The sequence below is a fragment of the Solanum stenotomum genome, chromosome 6, assembly GCF_019186545.1.
Source record: "Solanum stenotomum isolate F172 chromosome 6, ASM1918654v1, whole genome shotgun sequence".
Lineage (NCBI taxonomy): Eukaryota > Viridiplantae > Streptophyta > Magnoliopsida > Solanales > Solanaceae > Solanum > Solanum stenotomum.
Window position 1 is genome coordinate 49,550,902 of NC_064287.1, and position 18,297 is coordinate 49,569,198.

The window sequence follows — 18,297 nt, forward strand, 5'->3', positions numbered from 1 at the left end:
GTGAAACTTGTTTTCCTCTACTATTGCTATAAAAATCATTTCAAAATAATACTTATTTTCTTGAAGAAGAAAATATTTTCTAAGAATTTTAACTAATCAAACATAAAAAAGAATTATAAAATATTTTTTATTCTCACCAAACACACTCTACTTGTCCAAATTTTCTGCTTCTATTGGCCTGATTATTCTTTTTTTCTTTCTTTTAACAGTATGGTATATTCTTTAAATCCTCATATGAATATTGGGTATATTTGAAATTCTATAAATACTTTGAGCCACAAAAAAACAATGACATCATCCATGACAAACTTTGCACACATAATCAAGACAATTATTTAAATTTAATGTTTAGATAAGCTTCAGCCAACCCCTAAGGCTAAAACTAAAAGGTTATAATTACTTTGACTATTTTTTTTCTCAAGAAAAATGGATGAAACATTAATTCCTTAATTATTTAAATGGTATTAACAAGAATAAGTAAAAGGAAAAAAAAAAGAACTCACGTCTATCAGCCATGTTGATCAAAATAATTAAATTTAATTGATGTCTTTGACTAGTTATTAGTCCTCATAATATAAATATTGCACATTTTCACTAGGTTATCCCTAATTATATATGTAGACGTAATGATAAACTTATAGGTAGAGCAAACCCAGATATTGAAAATGAAAATTATTTTTAATTGGTTATATAATAGATATTGAACCCTTTTTAATTTTTTTGTGGATTACTTTTTTATATTTCGAACTTACTTGATAAAATTCTAACTTCACCTCTATCAAATGGTAGATACTTAAATTTGTGAAACTAATTAAAATTGCACCTATGAATAGTTATAACTTTATTTTACATTACTCAAGTGAAAGAAGAAAAAGTGGAAATAGAGGTGATAAAATTAATTTGTTTATTTAATTTATCTAAATATTGAATTAATTTGGCATAAATTTGTTTAATTTAAATTTATCATTTTATTTTTAGTAAAAAAACGTTTATATACATTATTATTAAATTTAGATGATTCTACGTCATATGGTCAAATCGGATCACTACATCACCTAGAGGCAAAAAGTTTTATTTAAATAATTATACAATTGTTTATCGGAGTAAAATAAAATATAATTAATTATCAAAGATGCACATAAAATAATGAAGGTAGAGATCGATCATATCAAGTCGTGATTAAAAGAAACCAATTTTTTTTTTATTAATTGAGGAATTTAAAAAGAAAAACATTATAATATTCTACACATGTCTACATTGATTATATCAAAACGTCATATATAGTATACTTTGTGATAAAGGTTAGCTCAAGTGTATTTTAAGAGATATAATGTAAACCGTCTATCTTAATATTAGTGACAGATTTAAACTTTTTTACTAACAAATTCGAAAGAAATTGAAATTTCAAAGTGAACTTTGAATATCCAAAACTACTAAATCACTTACGTTATATATAATAAGTGTATTTTTTGCTAAAAAGAACTTGGATGAACACCTTGCGTCACTAGATTCTTCCCTATCTAAGCATTATTATTATATATATAATTTATAAATGACGGCTTCAATAAGTAGTGGAATAAATGGGCCAATTAAGATTCAAGTATCTGTAACTCTGATTAATATTTTTAAATCGTGATTAATATAATATATGGTTGATATTAAAATTTAATGGCTAATTAGTGAGGTGGTTAGATAAGAACCACAAGTAATTAACTCACCTACATTTTTCTCTAGTCCTTATCTTATCTAATTAACCTCATTTGACTAGACAACTGTCGACTTTCTATAGTAGGAAACTTCTAGCTATTTTTGGCAATTGATTATTTACTCAAAATTATTATTATTTTACTAATAATAATTCTAATTAAGATTACCATAATTTACTTAAGTTGACATGTATCATGAGATGTACTTGCTTGATAGATCAATAGGGAAAAAAATATTTTCCATTTTTTCCTTTAATTTATTCGTTAAGCTAAGTCAAAAATAGATGGAAAAATTTTAGATCTGTTGTTCAAAGTATTTTGACATATGGTGACCATTCATTTCACACTGAAATTTCGTTTAACATACACTTTGCTAACACTAAAGATATGAATTAGTGGTGGAGATAGAGGGATGGAAGGAATTAAACCGGAAAGTTACAATATATAATATAATATTATTTTATTAAATTATACATGATCTACGCCAATGAGACTCATTTTTTAGTTTTAAAATCTTTTTGAAAATCTAAAAAAAAAATTAAATTATTAGCTATATTATTATTTTTATTATATATTTGTGAATGTATAACGTGTGTTGTAACAACCACATTGTAAATCACGTGGAACATTGTGTTTTCATCATATTTTGTATGATACAATGAATCTTTATAATAGATCGACAAGAGCACATAAGTTTGTTCCTATTATTATGGAACAGAAAAAGAAAAAAGAAAGTTGTGCATCGTTGAAAACACTATGTTTCTCTTAAATGTAGTGGACCCTCTCTAGGTTCCGAAAAGGTGTTGTATGTGCAATCTTACATAGAGTATTTTCGATAGATTCTCACTTTAGATAAAGTATATAAAATAAATACAGTAATGAAGAAGTCATGTTGAATGTAATGAAGATGGAAACAATAACAACAGTAAAATAATACAATAACTTAAGCAAATAAAACATCAGGTAATTAAAGTTATAGTACTTATTACACGACTATTAAAATGAGAATGTTTAGATAAATGTTCAATAAGAAATCAATCTTGCGATAAATCTCTAACAAATTCTGAATGATCCTAGCGGAAATGTTCAACAAAAATCCTCATTTTTTAAAAAATTACTGTTATATCTAGAATTTGGATCATAACTTTTTATCTCTACATAAATAAATAAAAATTAAATTTTAAATATATATATCATATCTTAATTATGATAGAAAATGGATGTATGCAAATGTAGTGATGATTCTATGTTAGTCAACATCGAATCCACATATATATAGTGTTAGTGCTATGTATGTAAAGGTATGCAAAAAAGTCTACTAATTCTAATCTATCTTCTTAATTAAATTCTAATTTATCTACTTTAAAAAATGACTCAAACTACTCGACAAATTGACCCAACTAATTTAAATTTAAATCCCATAGATCCATTTTAAGTAATAAATATTTGAGAGAAGTATTAAAAATAGTTTTAAATTTGGAGTGAATTATTAATTTCATTCCTAAACTATTGACAGCCTTAAAAACACCCATTAACTTGATTAAGTGAAGTTAAACTCACTCCTGATCTTGCAACATGAGTGAAATACATCCCTAATTCTTGTCAAGTTTAGGAATGTTTTCAACACTTCTCTCGACTTTTTATTAAGAGTCACATGCTTCTACAAGAATTTGAGACCACTTGTTATGTCCTGTGGTAGATCGGGGGTGTATCTTAGTTCAGTTAGTCAAGTAAAGATGTGTTTTTAAGTCTATCAATAGTTCGAGGATGAAACTAGGGAGTAATTTATATCAAATTCAACGATATTTTCAATACTTCTCTTGTTTAGAAACTTTTTATATTAAAAAATTCAAACCCAAAATATTTAATAAAAGATAGGGATTGCATCCCTTCCATATATTTTATTACCTTTAACAATTGGATCCACATGTGGATGAAGTTTTCATCCATATCTAACAAAAGCCAATTGGAAAATGGAAAAAGATCCCAAGAACTCAATATAACACCAATAAGGTCCAAAATTTGTTTGTTATCCTCATCATCATACTCCAATCTTATTGGCTTATTAGGACCATACCTTTTGACTAGAAAGAGTCTTAAGAATAATAGTTTGTTAAAGTTACACAAACAAGAAAATCAAGATAAGAACTAAAGTATATTCCCACTCCCCAATGACCTTATCCACCACCGCCCCCACCCCCCACCCCCCATGTTATTATCCATTGAATGAAGAAAGAATAAGATAATGATTTTGCGTAAAATATCCTACAAGCATGGCCTTGCAATATATATATATATATATATATAAACGAAGAAAATGGTGGAGTCATAAGTATTCTTTCATTCTTAATTAGAGATCTCGAGTTTGAGCTTCCATCGGTATAAAAATTGCCTTTGTTAGGAAACACTTTACCCCTTAATGTGGGACTTTCCAGCGCGATTCTGGATTTAGTTAGACTTCTATGTGAGCATCGGACACCGGATGAAAAATCAAAAATAAAATAAAATACTTATCTACTCGTACTAGGTATGCAAGTCAAAAAAGAACCAATCATAATATGACAAATTTTTTAAACCTCCAACAATTATAAATTGGGCAGCCTTCTCCTTGCAAACATTTCAAACACTCACACTTCTCATTTTCCTCCTAATAGAATTAAAAAAAAAAAATCCTAAAACTCCCTTTTCTCTCAATTTCCTTAAAAAAAATAATTGTTTCAATTCATTCATTTTTATATTTTTCTATAAAAATAATGGTTGGAAAAATTAGCTCTGATCTTCCTCCTGGATTTAGGTTTCATCCAACAGATGAGGAATTAATCATGTATTATCTTCGATATCAAGCTACTTCAAGGCCATGCCCCGTCTCAATTATCCCCGAAATCGATGTCTACAAGTTCGATCCCTGGGAATTACCTGGTTAGTACACATATATTTGTATACTCGAAAATCTTAAGTTTTTAATTTGAATTATATTATTTATGATTATTAATTATTTTTTCCTTTTTATAAAATGTGTAGAAAAGGCAGAATTTGGAGAAAATGAGTGGTATTTTTTTACCCCTAGAGATAGAAAATATCCAAATGGTGTTAGGCCAAATAGAGCAGCTGTGTCAGGTTATTGGAAGGCTACTGGCACTGATAAAACAATTTATAGTGCAAATAAATATGTTGGAATTAAAAAAGCTCTTGTTTTTTACAAAGGCAAACCACCAAAAGGTGTCAAGACTGATTGGATCATGCATGAATATCGTTTGAGTGATTCAAAGTCTCAAACATATTCTAAGCAAAGTGGATCTATGAGGGTAAGAACATCGTTAATCTGTCGCTAAATAGCTAGTAATTGACATGATTTTTCGATAATTTGTGCGCAAGTATAGTTAGCAATGGATTTTTTTTTGTTGTTTAACGATAAAAGTACTTGTTTGTCGCTAATTCTTATTTTTTTTAAGTCATGAATATTCATTTCACTAGCTACCCCAAAAAGGAATCCTGGAATTATTTATGAATTTTGTCGTGATTTTTACTGTAGTGCATTTTCTAATTCATATGCTCCATCCGTCCTATTTTATATATATGAGTTACTTTGATTTGACACGAAATTTAAAAAAGAAAAGAAGAGACTTCTGAAACTTGTGGTCTGATAGCCATAAATCATTTCCGTAAGGGCAAAATAGATATTTTAAAGTTAAATTATTACTTAATATAGAAATGTGTCATTCTTGTTTAGATTGATTAAAAAGGAAAGTGTGTCATATAAACTGGGATAGAAGAAATATATTTTTGTATCAAGTGTATTTATTCGGCTCTATTCAGATTTATTTCTTTCTTTTGATGAAGAATTAAACTAATATTCTTTTTTTTTCTTGGCTATTTTTTTTCAGTTAGATGATTGGGTACTATGTAGAATTTATAAGAAGAAAAATTTGGGAAAACCTATAGAGATGATGAAAGTTGAAGAAGAAGAATTGGCGGCACAAAATGTGAGTATAAATAATGCAATTGAAGTTGTTGGTGGACCACAAACAATGAAATTACCAAGAATTTGTTCATTGTCACATCTATTGGAATTGGATTATTATGGATCAATTCCACAATTACTAAGTGACAATTTATTATATGATGACCAAAGTTACACAATGAATAATGTGAGTAACACAAGTAATGTGGATCAAGTATCATCACAACAACAAAATACAAATAATATTACAAGTAATAATTGTAATATTTTCTTCAATTATCAGCAGCCACTTTTTGTGAATCCAACGTTTCAATCCCAGTGATAATCAGTAGCGGAGACAGAATTTTCATCAAGAATTTTCTAAATAGATTCTCAGTTATATCAAAGGGGTTCAATATGTATGTAGATATACATATATATATATATATACAATGTATTTTTCCGACAAAGGGATTCCACCCCCGGTGAAAATATATTTATATGGAGGCTATTGGATGAAAAGGTGGCATCAGAAGTTTATGACAACAATTGTAAAATATAATTAAATGTTACGTCATTGGTATTATTAGCAACAAACTTTGTAGTAGGGGCAACAAATTGTTGTTGTATTATTTTAGAATTTAGTTTCTCAGTTTGTATTTTTTTAAAAAAAACTAATTTACTTGTGAAATTTTAATAAATATTTTTCAGCAGTCTATCTTTGATTTTTTTAAAATTTGTTTTCTACAATGAAATGTCAATATTTTTATTATTCAATTTTTCTTTTCTTTGGTTTTTTGTCTTCTGATTAGTAGAATAAGGATTAATTAATTACCTAATTCATTATTATAGGCTTACAAAAAGGAGACTTATTTTTAAAAATTCAATTATATGATGTAAATTCGCGTAGAAAAATTAATCATACTCCTAGGTAAGACTTTTTGAATAATATTCAAAATCGAACCGAATTATTCAATAAGCGATCCTATAGTTGTTTCATTAGTTAATATTTTTATCAGAATAAGAATTAATTAATATTATCATAAAAAAAAAGTACATGAATTATCTCTTAGCTGACTTAAGTGTGATATTGTTTTGTATGATTATTAAAAAAAGTAACTATCTTAAATTCATATTGAAGTTAATATATATAATAATATTTAGCATCCAAAATTTCCTCTACTACATGAATATGGAAAAACTTACCCGCATTGGTGTTTATATCAAGCCAATGCGATTTCCATTATTACGTAATTTAATGAAGTAAAACACATGTCGATTAATATTCAGTGACTATATTAATAAATATTTTAATTGAATCAGTTGGGAAAAAATAGTATTTTCACATGGAAAATTAACAGTTTTCCTAGTATTTCAATGAAAATCTAATTTTCACCATATGTTTTCTCAGTGAGCTAATTCAATAAAAATAAAATAAAATACTTATTATAACAAAATGATTGGAATCTCTTTATCCTTAATCAGAAATTTTAAATTTTGAACTCAGACCTCTCTTGATATAAAGTTGTGGACTGTGCGGGTCTAGTGCAACCACTTGAAAACAGAAAAGAAAAAAGATAGGTGCATGCATGGCCCCTTTTAAATAATCAAAATATCCCCATCATTTCAATGGTGATAACTTTGGACTATTATATTAACTTGGTAGGCGTTTGTCATAGATTTCACATTTTTATTATTTTATTTTAAATTTATAAAACTAAATTAAAGTTATATTTATTTGTAATTTTTTTGAAATAGTGGAAATAATATTTTATTTAAAATTTACGAAGATAAAGGTTAAAAAATATGTTTGAAACACTCTTTAAAATTTAAAATATTGGATTTCAAAATTTATAATGAAATACTAATAATTTTAAATAAAACAAAAGTTATTTTAGAAAAAAGGAATAATTTTCGTGGTGGATTTTCTTCTTTTTTTTAACGGCTAATATTCCGCCGAAATTTCTTCTAAATAGGACAAAGTCCTTATTAAAACTTTTTGGATATTATTTTTTTTGCCAAAAATACTTTTTGGATAAGATCAAACTTTTAGTTCAAGGAATAAGGTATGTGCAAAGAAAAAAAGGGGCATGTGTATTTATCTTTCACTTATAAGGTATTTTCGGAACAAAGAAAAATACGTTTCATGTTAATATAAATTTTTAAAATTAAGTATTAGTTAAAATTTTATATAATTTATTTTTCAAAAAGTGAAATATCAATGATAAGTATAAGAGAACGAAGAAACTAATATATAAATTTACTTTTATGTATATATATATATATATATATATATATATATATTACGCAGAAAAAAGAGTTCAAGAATGTGTGGTACTATTCAAATTCGAGCACTCAAATAATGATAACAAGGTTTCTTTTTCTTTTAGTCTATAAATGTAAAACAATGTTTAGTAACGAAAAAATTAAGAATTTATTTGAATTAACTTATTTTAAATATTTTTAAATACACTTTTGATTTATAACACGAGTAAAATAAAAATATATTTTTAAATCAAAAATCATAAATTATAAATTCATCCAAATATACTTTTAACATAATTGTGTTCACTCTGTGCTTGTCAATTATACAAAACGGGAATGAAATTTGACCTTTCCATTTTTTGATATATAAGTGATCGAGTGAACACAATAATATGAGAATATTGGACTATTGGTTACGTGTTGTTTATTTGGGTGTTGTTGTTGTGTACTTTTTTCGTCTTAAAATATTTGTTTTAATTTTATTTATATATTTTTGAAAAAATATTAATCAAAAATAATATTTGACTAACTTATTCTTATTTATGTCGACTCAAGATATAAATATTTTATCCATAAAGACAGCTCTCTTATATGACAATACTAGATTAGCAAGATATATAAGAGAGAGAAAAAAAATTCAATAGCAAGTAAAATTAATCGAAACTACTCTTTTGTCAACATGACGACAAGTACAAAATGACAGTAAGATGTCGATTGAATAATCAAAGCATCGGTTACTTTCATCTATGGCCTTCTTCAATCGCCTTGACATCTTATCATCAATGAATTCTCCCTCCTCCTCTATTCCACAAGTAGGTAGATGGCGCCCTCTCATTTGATCAGCTGTCAAATGGAAAATTAAAACCAGCCGCACGAATGATTGGTCAAATATTCTTGAAATTGCGATCAATCTCGCTATCTTTTTAGTTGAGAGTTGAGACCGTCCCTATATCATTAAAAAGTATGTCATGTTTGCAATGGCGTACACGATATACTAATTACAATTTACGTTGTTCCTCCAGCTATCGTTGAACACGCGTTCAACTTATTGCTCCATTTAATTTTTACAAGTAATAGACTAATATAGAGCAAATCTTTAATTTTATATTGTTAAATCAATCATATTAAAAGATATTTATTAGTAAGCTTTTTAAAAATTGTGAGATTTAAGTCCCATTTATTCATACAAAAAATTTCTTCTTTTCATAAAAAGACATGTTAAGAAATTAATTGATTATACGTTGGATTGATTTTTCGGATAGTTTAATTTTACAAGTGAAAATATATTTTTCATTCGTGACACTTTAATTTTTTGTTGCCAAGTGAAATATATGTTAAGACAACTTTAATTTCTATAATTAGCTGGTAATATAAACACTATATTAAAAAATAATTTTTAACATTAATTAATTAGCGACAATTAACACTTTTTATAAGTATCTCTAAAGTCTATAGCAACGGCATTGGAACTAACGCAACTAACTAATGTCGTTAATGTGTATATTTATTGTCGTTAAAAATAATTTTTGTTATAATGATTATTGGATAAATATTATTTAGACTAACTATAAATGTAGTATAAATTAAGCTTATACTACTAATTGTATATATTTCCTATGTTTTTTGTGTTCCTTCATTTTTAAAATAATTTTCTAATCATTATTTATACATTTCTGAGCTGTCATTTTCTATAAGTTTTATGAATAAGTAAGCCCCAACTGAATAATTGTAAAGGTGTTAGTATATGAAGCTATTAGTCTACTCATTAATCCAAGTATCCAACTAAGTGGGAAAATCAGATATTATATCCCCATGTTAAATTGATCCAAAATACCAAGTAATTCTTCATTAAAAAATTATCAATATACTTCATAATTAATATGAATAAAATGATAAACTCACTATGTCAATCATTATTTTCTTAACATGTGTCTCAATTTAAAAGTGGACAAGTATATAGGGACAGAGGGAGTAAATAATATATAATATAAAGAGTAAAATAGACACAAAAGATAAATTATCTCTTGATTTTCTAAATTGGACAACTATTATTAGACAGAGTAAGTACTAAATTAAGAAAAATAGTAAAATAACTCATTATAGTTGATTAAATTATACTTATTGCTAAAGATTTATATGCCAAATAGTCATGTATATATATGGATCTCTCTTTAATAATCATCCTCTATAACAATATTCCATTATAACGGTCAAGTTCTTTCTAGAATCAATATATTTTTCATTTTATGTTATATTATATATTCTTTATAGTAATATTTTACTATAGCAATTGAATAATATTCTGACAAACAACAGCATTATAAAGAAGTTTGACTCTATAAAAGTATTCCTTCATTACAATTAGTCATTTTTTATTTTCCACTTTGTGTTACAATCCGCATTAAAGCTCCGACTAATAAGATTAGTCATGATGACGAGCGACTTACACAAACAATCACTTTGGCATGCATACCCCAATAATTAATTACCCAAAAAGGGAAAGAAAAATCCCTTATGACAATTCCATATTTTAATAACCTGATAACTTAATATTAATATTATTGAGCACAACAACATGGGAGTACGTATTGCCAACTTTTTGTTGATTTTTATAGTGTTTTGACGGATGTTCATAGACACGTGTTGAAAAACGATACTTTTTTCACTAAGCGATTTATATGAATCATTAATTTTCTTTTTATAGAGTTATTCTTTATTCATATAATTTCGTATTTCAAAAAAAAATGTTTGTGAATTGCGACTAGATGCATGCATGTAACTATCTTATAAGTCAAAAAATATGGTAATACTTCTTAGTGCCGTTCACGGCATCTACTACGTACTCCTTAAATATATACACTAATTTAGTAAAATTATCTTATGGTCTTTGTGTTTTTCTTTCCTTAATTGGCAAGTAACATACTTTCAGGATAAAATGAGAGAAACTTGGCATTTTTTGTGTGAACGATAACTTGTAGGTACATCAGACTATAGGTGTGAAAGCATGAGTAGTGAACGTGTTCGAAAGGGAGATGAGAGATAAACCTAAAATCATATGAAAAGAACGTCTGTTTAAAAGATCTTTAATTTGTTGCAATTAATGTGAATATAGCGGAAGATTAAAACACAATGAAAGAAAAAGAGAATTATACCTTCGATAGCAATTAGTTGATATGTTTTATTTTTTATCCTGGACTAATTCCAGGGGATACCTGTCACCTCCCACCAGCAACATGTATCAAGTAATTCTGTCCATTAAGGATATGACAGATGGAAAGAATCACTCCTAGTATTTTTGGTCTCCGCTGAGTTTTTAACCTAAGGCCTCAAGATTCTCAATCACATTGACCACTAAGTCACACCCTTTGATACGTGTATGTTAATATATTTGTGTTAGGTTCTATGCTTTTGCTTTTTAGGAGTCTTCTATGGCGTGTTTGACAAAGCTACTAAGATCAACTTAATTTGATAAGTACATCTTATCAAATAATTTTGAAAAAGTACTTTGGTTGATCAGTTTGTGTTTAACTAAATCATTTGTGAAGTATTTTATTAGTAGTTTATATTTGACCAATATTTTCAAGACGTATTTCTACGCATGCCATAATTTGACGAATATGATTACTATTTACAAGCACTTAGTTCTTCGCTTAAAATTTGGTCAAACATTTTTTTATATTTTTAAAGTTTAGCCAAACAGATTATTAACGACCCTTATACTAATAGGGATTATAAAAATGTTGTAGTTATTTTTTTTAGTTAATGAGGATTCATATAATTGAACTTTATTATTGTGATTTGTTTAGATCATTTTCTCATCCCAATCCATTCATTTCTCATCTATCATTTTCTGTAAGTACTATATATGAATAGGTAGCCCCACTGGATGTCATTAAAGGTGTGGCTTAAATTTTTAAAGCAATTATTATTAGTCCAACTATGTGGGAGCTAGAGACATTAGATTTTTTGGCTGTAAAGCAATTATTCATGCACAACCATGAATGTATTCTTTTTGCCTAAATTGCTTTAATTCTCTTTATGCATGAAAATGATTTATTGATATTGTTTGATTTGTTATATTGAAAACTAAATAACATGTATTCCATAATTTCAAAGAAGAAATAATTTGTTTACAAAAATATTCTCCACCTTATTTAGTAGAAAAAAGATTTCAGAGATTTCAAGGGTGTTTTTGGCAATTTCATTGTTTTAATTCGGGATAACTAATCCCCATACCATTACTCCACTCTTTGGCAGGGTGTGTAGTTGAAATTTTCACCATAATTTAGATCTATCTAGTGTCTTATCCCAATTTTGAACTCAAATTTGTTTTGATATGAGAATTGAGATACAACTTGTAGTATGAAGGTCAAAAAAATATTGGTAAGTATGAAGGTCAAATAATATAACCATATTCATAACATGATTTTGTAAGCAGTGTCAAGGATATGCCTAGGGATTACAGAAAATCAGTGGAACATTGTTCAACGAGATAAAAATTAAAAGATTGATCCCAACCTGTCTACAAAATAGGGCTACTAGTGTTCTGTCTTGATTGATTCCGAAGTAACGTGAACCTTTCAAGTGAACAGGCCAGCCCAAAGTTAACAATTCCAAAATTGGGCCAACTAGAACAAAGCCTCTTAACCATTGACCCAACAACACCAATTTTATTGGGAAAAAAAAGAGGATAAAATAATTGCCAAGTCACCAAAACCTAAGGTCCATTTTGGATTTAGGGAAATCAATTACTATCCATCCAAACACACACCAAAACTCTCAAAAACCATCAAACATTCTTTAACCTTGTTACACAAACATGACCACTTTCACAAATCCTACAACTTTGTTCCATCCAAAAATCAAAATAACCAAAACTCATCACACACAATGCAAGACATTACCCAAAATCCAATCAAACTTATCAACTAATGAAGAGAATTTCTCATGTAGACGAAAACTTATCGCGACTTTTCTAGCCACTCCATTGACACTAGGCCTACAATTCACCCCTTTAGCATTAGCTGAAAATTGGGGCGTTCGATCATTCTTAAGAGAACATTTCTTTGAGCCTGGATTGTCCCCTGAAGATGCAGTAGCACGAATTCGCCAAACAGCAGATGGACTACATAGTATTAAGGAAATGTTGGAGACTAACTCATGGAGGTATGTCTTGTTTTATATTCGTCTTAAATCAGCTTATCTTAAACAGGACATGAAGAATGCCTTGTCCAGGGTGCCTGAAAGTCGAAAAGAGTCTTATATTAAAACTGCCAATGAGCTTACTGATAACATGGCTGAGGTAACTGTCCTTATTTCCCTGTTCAGAAATTTTCAAGGTTCTATTCAGTATTATGAATATTTCTATGTATTTTTTCGTTTGCAGTTTGATTACTACATTCGAACACCAAAGGTATATGAATCTCGTGTATTCTATGAGAAGACGTTGAAATCGATTGATGAATTGGTGGGATTACTTGCATGATATCAAGAGTTTTCATAACATCATCAGACTCAGAGGTGATTGAAATTATATACAGTAGCAATTGAAATAGTCTCAATTTTATGTTCATTAGTTTGTTCAAAAAAGTGACTTTCTTCAATAAACAAATTAGAGCTTATGAATACATATTTGGTTTGCGAGTTGATTTGAATTACGACTTTCTGAGAGAATAACTATTAGTTGACTAAACGTGATTTTTGAAGACGAAAACATTGTAGTAAGGAGGAAATCTTTTCATTTGTGATACAACTGATGATAATCTTGATACAATGAAATGCAAATCATGAAACTAAACATTTACAAACACAATACACACACAGAAATAAACACAAAGGCTAGCAATTGCTAGTGTAGCCAGTCTCCATTTATGACACTTTAGACCCTGGATAACGCGATAGATGATAAAATAATAAGTAGAACCATCAAGGTCATTGCACCAAACGAACCAATAAGTGATCCAGCAGAACGCTGACAGAAATCTGTATACTGTTGGCAAATCGAAAACCAGTTAGTTGAAGTGTTCCCATTGTGTGCCAAATACACAATCGCGGCTGCTGCAGATGCTCCAGATGTGAGGAAAACCAGCATTATCTTCAAAAGTTTTCACAAGGTATAAAAGACATCAGCAGAACTTCATAACAAAGTACTACTAAATATCAAAACTTCAGTAGAAATTTAATGTATTACCGCGTCTAGAACAATGAGCAAAACTCTGCTCTTTCCTGCTCTACTTCTGATAATGTGAAAAATTGAAATAGTGATAGAAAGTGCAAGATATACACAAACTATAGAATTTGAAACCACGAAAAACCTTCAATCACAATAAACAAAACAAAACAAAAAATGTGTTAGTTAACCTTTATACAGTTCTGTTTCATGTTCTAATATGTTGGCAATGTTGCTTACTTAAACGCGTCGATATCATCATATTGAGCTTCAAAATTTACAATCTGTGTACTGAATGAAAGTGCTTGATCTGCAGTACCCATTGCCACAGCACTTGCTAAGGTTCCAACAAGTGCAACGATACGTAAAATGAGATCAAATACAGAGATCCCTCTGTTTACTCCATGAACTCTTTTGGCCTTTGATCCCTCTCCAGCTTCAATTGATACTGCCTTCATCTTTCCCTTTTAGCTCAAACTTTGAAACTCAAATCAAATTTTGTTGTTATGATCTGTATGTTAAGTGTGATCGACCGCGAATTTATACTAACAAGTGAACCAAATCATGTAACAGAGTTACAAATAATATTAGGTTTTGATGACACATAATTAGTTGCTGCTTTTGCTTATTTAATCAATGAAATGTACAACTTTCTGGTTCAATACATGATATTCCATGAAGTAGTTAAGTCTTGCATTAACTTGCTAGACTTTTTACCTGCTCTACTTTCTTCATAACATGTACTTTGGAAACATTTTTTTTCATGAAAATGTATTATTATATACAAGAAACCGCGACATTACAACAACACACGACTCGTTGTAATTCCAAAAGTGTGGTCTAAGAAGGATAGCATGTACACAGACGTCACTTTTAACTTTATGGAACAGAGAGGTTGTTTTCGATAGAAACTACAACATTCTTTGTCCTTTTTTTTTTTGTTTTTTAAATGTTTTGCAAACATACTTTATGATCATTGATTTGTTATACTAGGTCAATTGATAATATACTAATAATAATGGCTATGGTCCTAAATGGTTTTTTGGATTAGGCACAAAGTTGTACTTGAACATGAGAATCGAAGATGAGAAATTAGAATACAAGAAAGTTCAATGATTAATAATCACAGGCTGACTTTTTAATTAACAATGAGAAATAAAGCAGAGAATAAGTTTATGGAGTAGGTCAAAGTCTAACTTATTTCTAGGTGTGAACCTTTTTATTTCATTTTTTTTTAGTTCTGCTTTTGCTTCGTTACACAAACTTATTCAGCTAGTATGTTACATGATTTATTGATACATATTAGTTATTTTTATGATTTTTAAAAAAACAAAGATAAAAATTTAACAAAAAAATTATTCCTTAAAAGGAGAATAAATACGTGTTGATCATTTATATTTTGAAACTTTCTTGCATCCTAGTATAATAAAGATCAACATGTAGATCGGCAGCAATATCTAGTTCTAATGACATTACAGGAAATCCCCTATTTTCAACTATAATGAACAATGAAGCCTGTGGCTTCAGCTTTAAGTTTATATATAATATCTCTATTTCTACCAATATCTACAAATCATACATTGGCATATCCACCACCAATGTATTCGCCTTGACACCTGCATAGCATATCTTGATTCATCGATAGTAAAGTCATTGAGGAAATCAAGTGAATGACCTTAACGATCATTTTAGGAGTAGGTACTCATAAATAAGAAATGAACACAAATTACTTAACTACCAACTATTGGTTATAACCCTATTAGTTCTTACACTTAAAATACATAATTTATTTGTAATTTAATTAAATAATAATATTTTAATATAGTATAAATTTCTCTTTTTTGTAATTATATAAAAGGTTTAAATGTTTTTTGAACAATAGAGATATCATAACGGGTGTAAATGTGTAATGTAGGATTTATTTTTTTAATAATACAAGAGGTATAAGTATTTGATATTAAAGTTCTATAATGTTTTAAAAATTTACGTACTGTTTTTGAATTCTATATTGATTCAGACTATAGCACATGAATTAGAACACGAAGGATATACTACTTTGGAAATGATAGGTAAGCTATGAGAAGTATAGAAGATTTCTGAATGTGATCAAGAACGATGCAATCAATGTGCGCAAGACAGACATTACTGAATAATTAAAGAAATTAGGGAAAAAGAACAAATATATCTCGAACTATCGTAACTGGTTGCAATAGCCTTCGTCATATTTTTGGAACATTGGTGTCCCTGTCATCTAAAAATGAGAGCATGTATACCATTTATACTAACAGACATACATCTGTCATAATCTTATCCACCGACCCGACATTTATTAAATATAGGATCGACGGATAAGATTGTGCCACGTGTCCCTATTTAGTCTTCTTAGAGTGAAGGGCATATATGCTCTAGTTTTTTGACGGCAAGGGCACCAATGTCCTAAAAGTATGATGGAGGATATTTGCATACCATTTACGATAGTTCAAGGGTATATTTGTCCATTTTCTCAAGAAATTATTCAGAAGATCTTTTGATATATTACAGGGAAAAAGGACAAATATATCACCGAGCTAGCATAAATGGTATGCAGATACCCTCCGTCATATTTTTGAGACATTGATGCCTCTGCCGTCCAAAAACTAGAGCATATATGTCTTTCACTCTAACGGAAGACTAAATAGGGACACGTGGCACAATCTTATCCGTCGATCCGATATTTAATAAATGTTAGGTCGGTAGATAAAATTATGACACGTGTAGGCCCGTTAGTATAAAGGGTATATATGCTCTACTTTTTGGACAGCAGGGGCACTAATGTCCCAAAAATATGACAGAGGGTATCTATATACCATTTTCGATAGTTTGAGGGCATATTTATCATTTTTCCCTATATTATATGAAACCCACATGATAAGCTGCATGTTATGAGAGTCAAATATTTTTAGACCTCTTGCATAACAAGTATGCGTTTGTGAGCTAGTTATGATCATTATTTCAAATCAATTGGTTCATGTTGCTCTTATAAAATTAAAAATAATAAAAACAGCTTGTGTCAAAGATATTAAAGAGGATTCAAATACTAGGGCATGAACAATAATTTGGTAAAGTTTATACTAGGTAGCCATCTTTAGGATAGCTAGTTGAAATAGAAATAGTATATTTTGCTACTTATATTTCAAATTGTTGGAAACGATAGTTAATATAAATTGTTCTTTATGACATTTGTAGTTTGTATTTCAAATTTGAGCATACCCGGACTAGATTTATGTGTTGAATTATGGATTATATTATTGAAATTTGAATAATAAGTGCATGCAAAAATTGGTTGAACTCAAATCATTTGTGGGTGAAGTAACCTACCAACTTCAAACAAAATTTGTAACTTTAGGTATGAATTCTTGCAACTTCATCACGTATCGAAATTATTTCAAAGTGGATAGACTTTCAAAATTTTATAAATTTAGAGTGTGACTTAAACAACAACAATAATAATATATTCAGTGTACGTAATCTCATGAAGTGGGGAAGGTAAAGTGTATGCAAACATTGTCAGTGCTTTGGAGGTAGAGAGGTTGTTTTCAATAAACCCTCAGCTCAAGAAAAAAGTAGACCAAACCAATATAAAGAAGAAATAACAAAAATGGAGTAAGTCCAGCAAAATACTAAAGAAAACATGTCAAATTATCCTAAACAATAGTCATAATAAGATAAAACAATAATAAAAATGTAAAAAACCCACTAATAATAACCAAAATCAAAGGACAAGAAACTAGAAGAGTAACACCACAATTAATAGCATAATTAATAGTATAGAAGAATAAGTGAGACAACACTCAACTACCTAACTAAATTCATATCCTAATCTGTGTCCTCCATAACCTTCTATCTAAGGTGATGTCCTTGGTAAGCTGAAGTTGTGTCATGTCCTATCAAATCAGGTCTCCTCCATACTTCTTTTGTCTCTACTTCTACTCTCTTGAAAACATTCATAGCCAACCTCTCACACTTTTGTACTGGAATATCCGTGCATCTCCTCTGCATATGCCCAAATCATTTCAATCTCGTTTCACATATCTTCTCTTCTATTGACGCCACTCCTAGCTATACCAGATATCTTTATTTTATCTTACTTCTCCTAGTATATCCCCACATCCATATCAACATCCTCATTCTCACAACTTTCATCTTCTGATCGCGAAAGTTCTTAACTAGTCAACACT

General features: G+C 28.8%; 3 protein-coding genes across 5 annotated transcripts; 2 read left to right on the forward strand and 1 right to left on the reverse strand.

Moving 5' to 3' along the window:
• The first annotated feature begins 4,332 nt into the window (after nucleotides 1-4,332).
• On the forward strand, nucleotides 4,333-6,308 carry LOC125866980 (NAC domain-containing protein 1). Its single transcript, XM_049547379.1, has 3 exons — nucleotides 4,333-4,625; nucleotides 4,728-5,011; nucleotides 5,591-6,308. The coding sequence occupies exons 1-3, from the start codon at nucleotides 4,460-4,462 to the stop codon at nucleotides 5,987-5,989; spliced, it is 849 nt and encodes a 282-aa protein (XP_049403336.1). The 5' UTR covers nucleotides 4,333-4,459; the 3' UTR covers nucleotides 5,990-6,308.
• Nucleotides 6,309-12,677: 6,369 nt separating this feature from the next.
• Nucleotides 12,678-14,742, forward strand: LOC125868285 (photosynthetic NDH subunit of lumenal location 2, chloroplastic). 3 transcript variants are annotated; one of them, XM_049548921.1, is made up of 4 exons: nucleotides 12,678-13,077; nucleotides 13,147-13,213; nucleotides 13,298-13,431; nucleotides 14,397-14,742. In XM_049548921.1, exons 1-3 carry the CDS (start codon nucleotides 12,731-12,733, stop codon nucleotides 13,394-13,396), a joined length of 513 nt encoding a protein of 170 aa, XP_049404878.1. In that variant the 5' UTR covers nucleotides 12,678-12,730; the 3' UTR covers nucleotides 13,397-13,431; nucleotides 14,397-14,742. The 3 variants fall into 3 exon arrangements, with proteins under 3 accessions (XP_049404878.1, XP_049404877.1, XP_049404876.1); XM_049548920.1 differs by having other exon boundaries at nucleotides 12,682-13,213; XM_049548919.1 differs by lacking the exon at nucleotides 14,397-14,742 and having other exon boundaries at nucleotides 12,682-13,213; nucleotides 13,298-13,538.
• Nucleotides 13,642-14,538, reverse strand: LOC125868287 (casparian strip membrane protein 2). Its single transcript, XM_049548922.1, has 3 exons — nucleotides 14,321-14,538; nucleotides 14,102-14,225; nucleotides 13,642-14,005 (listed from the first exon to the last, which is right to left on the reverse strand). The coding sequence occupies exons 1-3, from the start codon at nucleotides 14,536-14,538 to the stop codon at nucleotides 13,790-13,792; spliced, it is 558 nt and encodes a 185-aa protein (XP_049404879.1). The 3' UTR covers nucleotides 13,642-13,789.
• Nucleotides 14,743-18,297: the final 3,555 nt, after the last annotated feature.

Coding starts and splice junctions, on each gene's coding strand:
- LOC125868287 (XM_049548922.1), bottom strand. CDS start 14,538: ATGAAGGCAGTATCAATTGAAGCTGGAGAGGGATCAAAGGCCAAAAGA. Junction 14,226..14,320: donor GATGATATCGACGCGTTTAA/GTAAGCAACATT, acceptor TTGTGATTGAAG/GTTTTTCGTGGTTTCAAATT. Junction 14,006..14,101: donor TGCTCATTGTTCTAGACGCG/GTAATACATTAA, acceptor AAACTTTTGAAG/ATAATGCTGGTTTTCCTCAC.
- LOC125866980 (XM_049547379.1), top strand. CDS start 4,460: ATGGTTGGAAAAATTAGCTCTGATCTTCCTCCTGGATTTAGGTTTCAT. Junction 4,626..4,727: donor CGATCCCTGGGAATTACCTG/GTTAGTACACAT, acceptor TAAAATGTGTAG/AAAAGGCAGAATTTGGAGAA. Junction 5,012..5,590: donor AGCAAAGTGGATCTATGAGG/GTAAGAACATCG, acceptor ATTTTTTTTCAG/TTAGATGATTGGGTACTATG.
- LOC125868285 (XM_049548920.1), top strand. CDS start 12,731: ATGACCACTTTCACAAATCCTACAACTTTGTTCCATCCAAAAATCAAA. Junction 13,214..13,297: donor TTACTGATAACATGGCTGAG/GTAACTGTCCTT, acceptor TTTCGTTTGCAG/TTTGATTACTACATTCGAAC.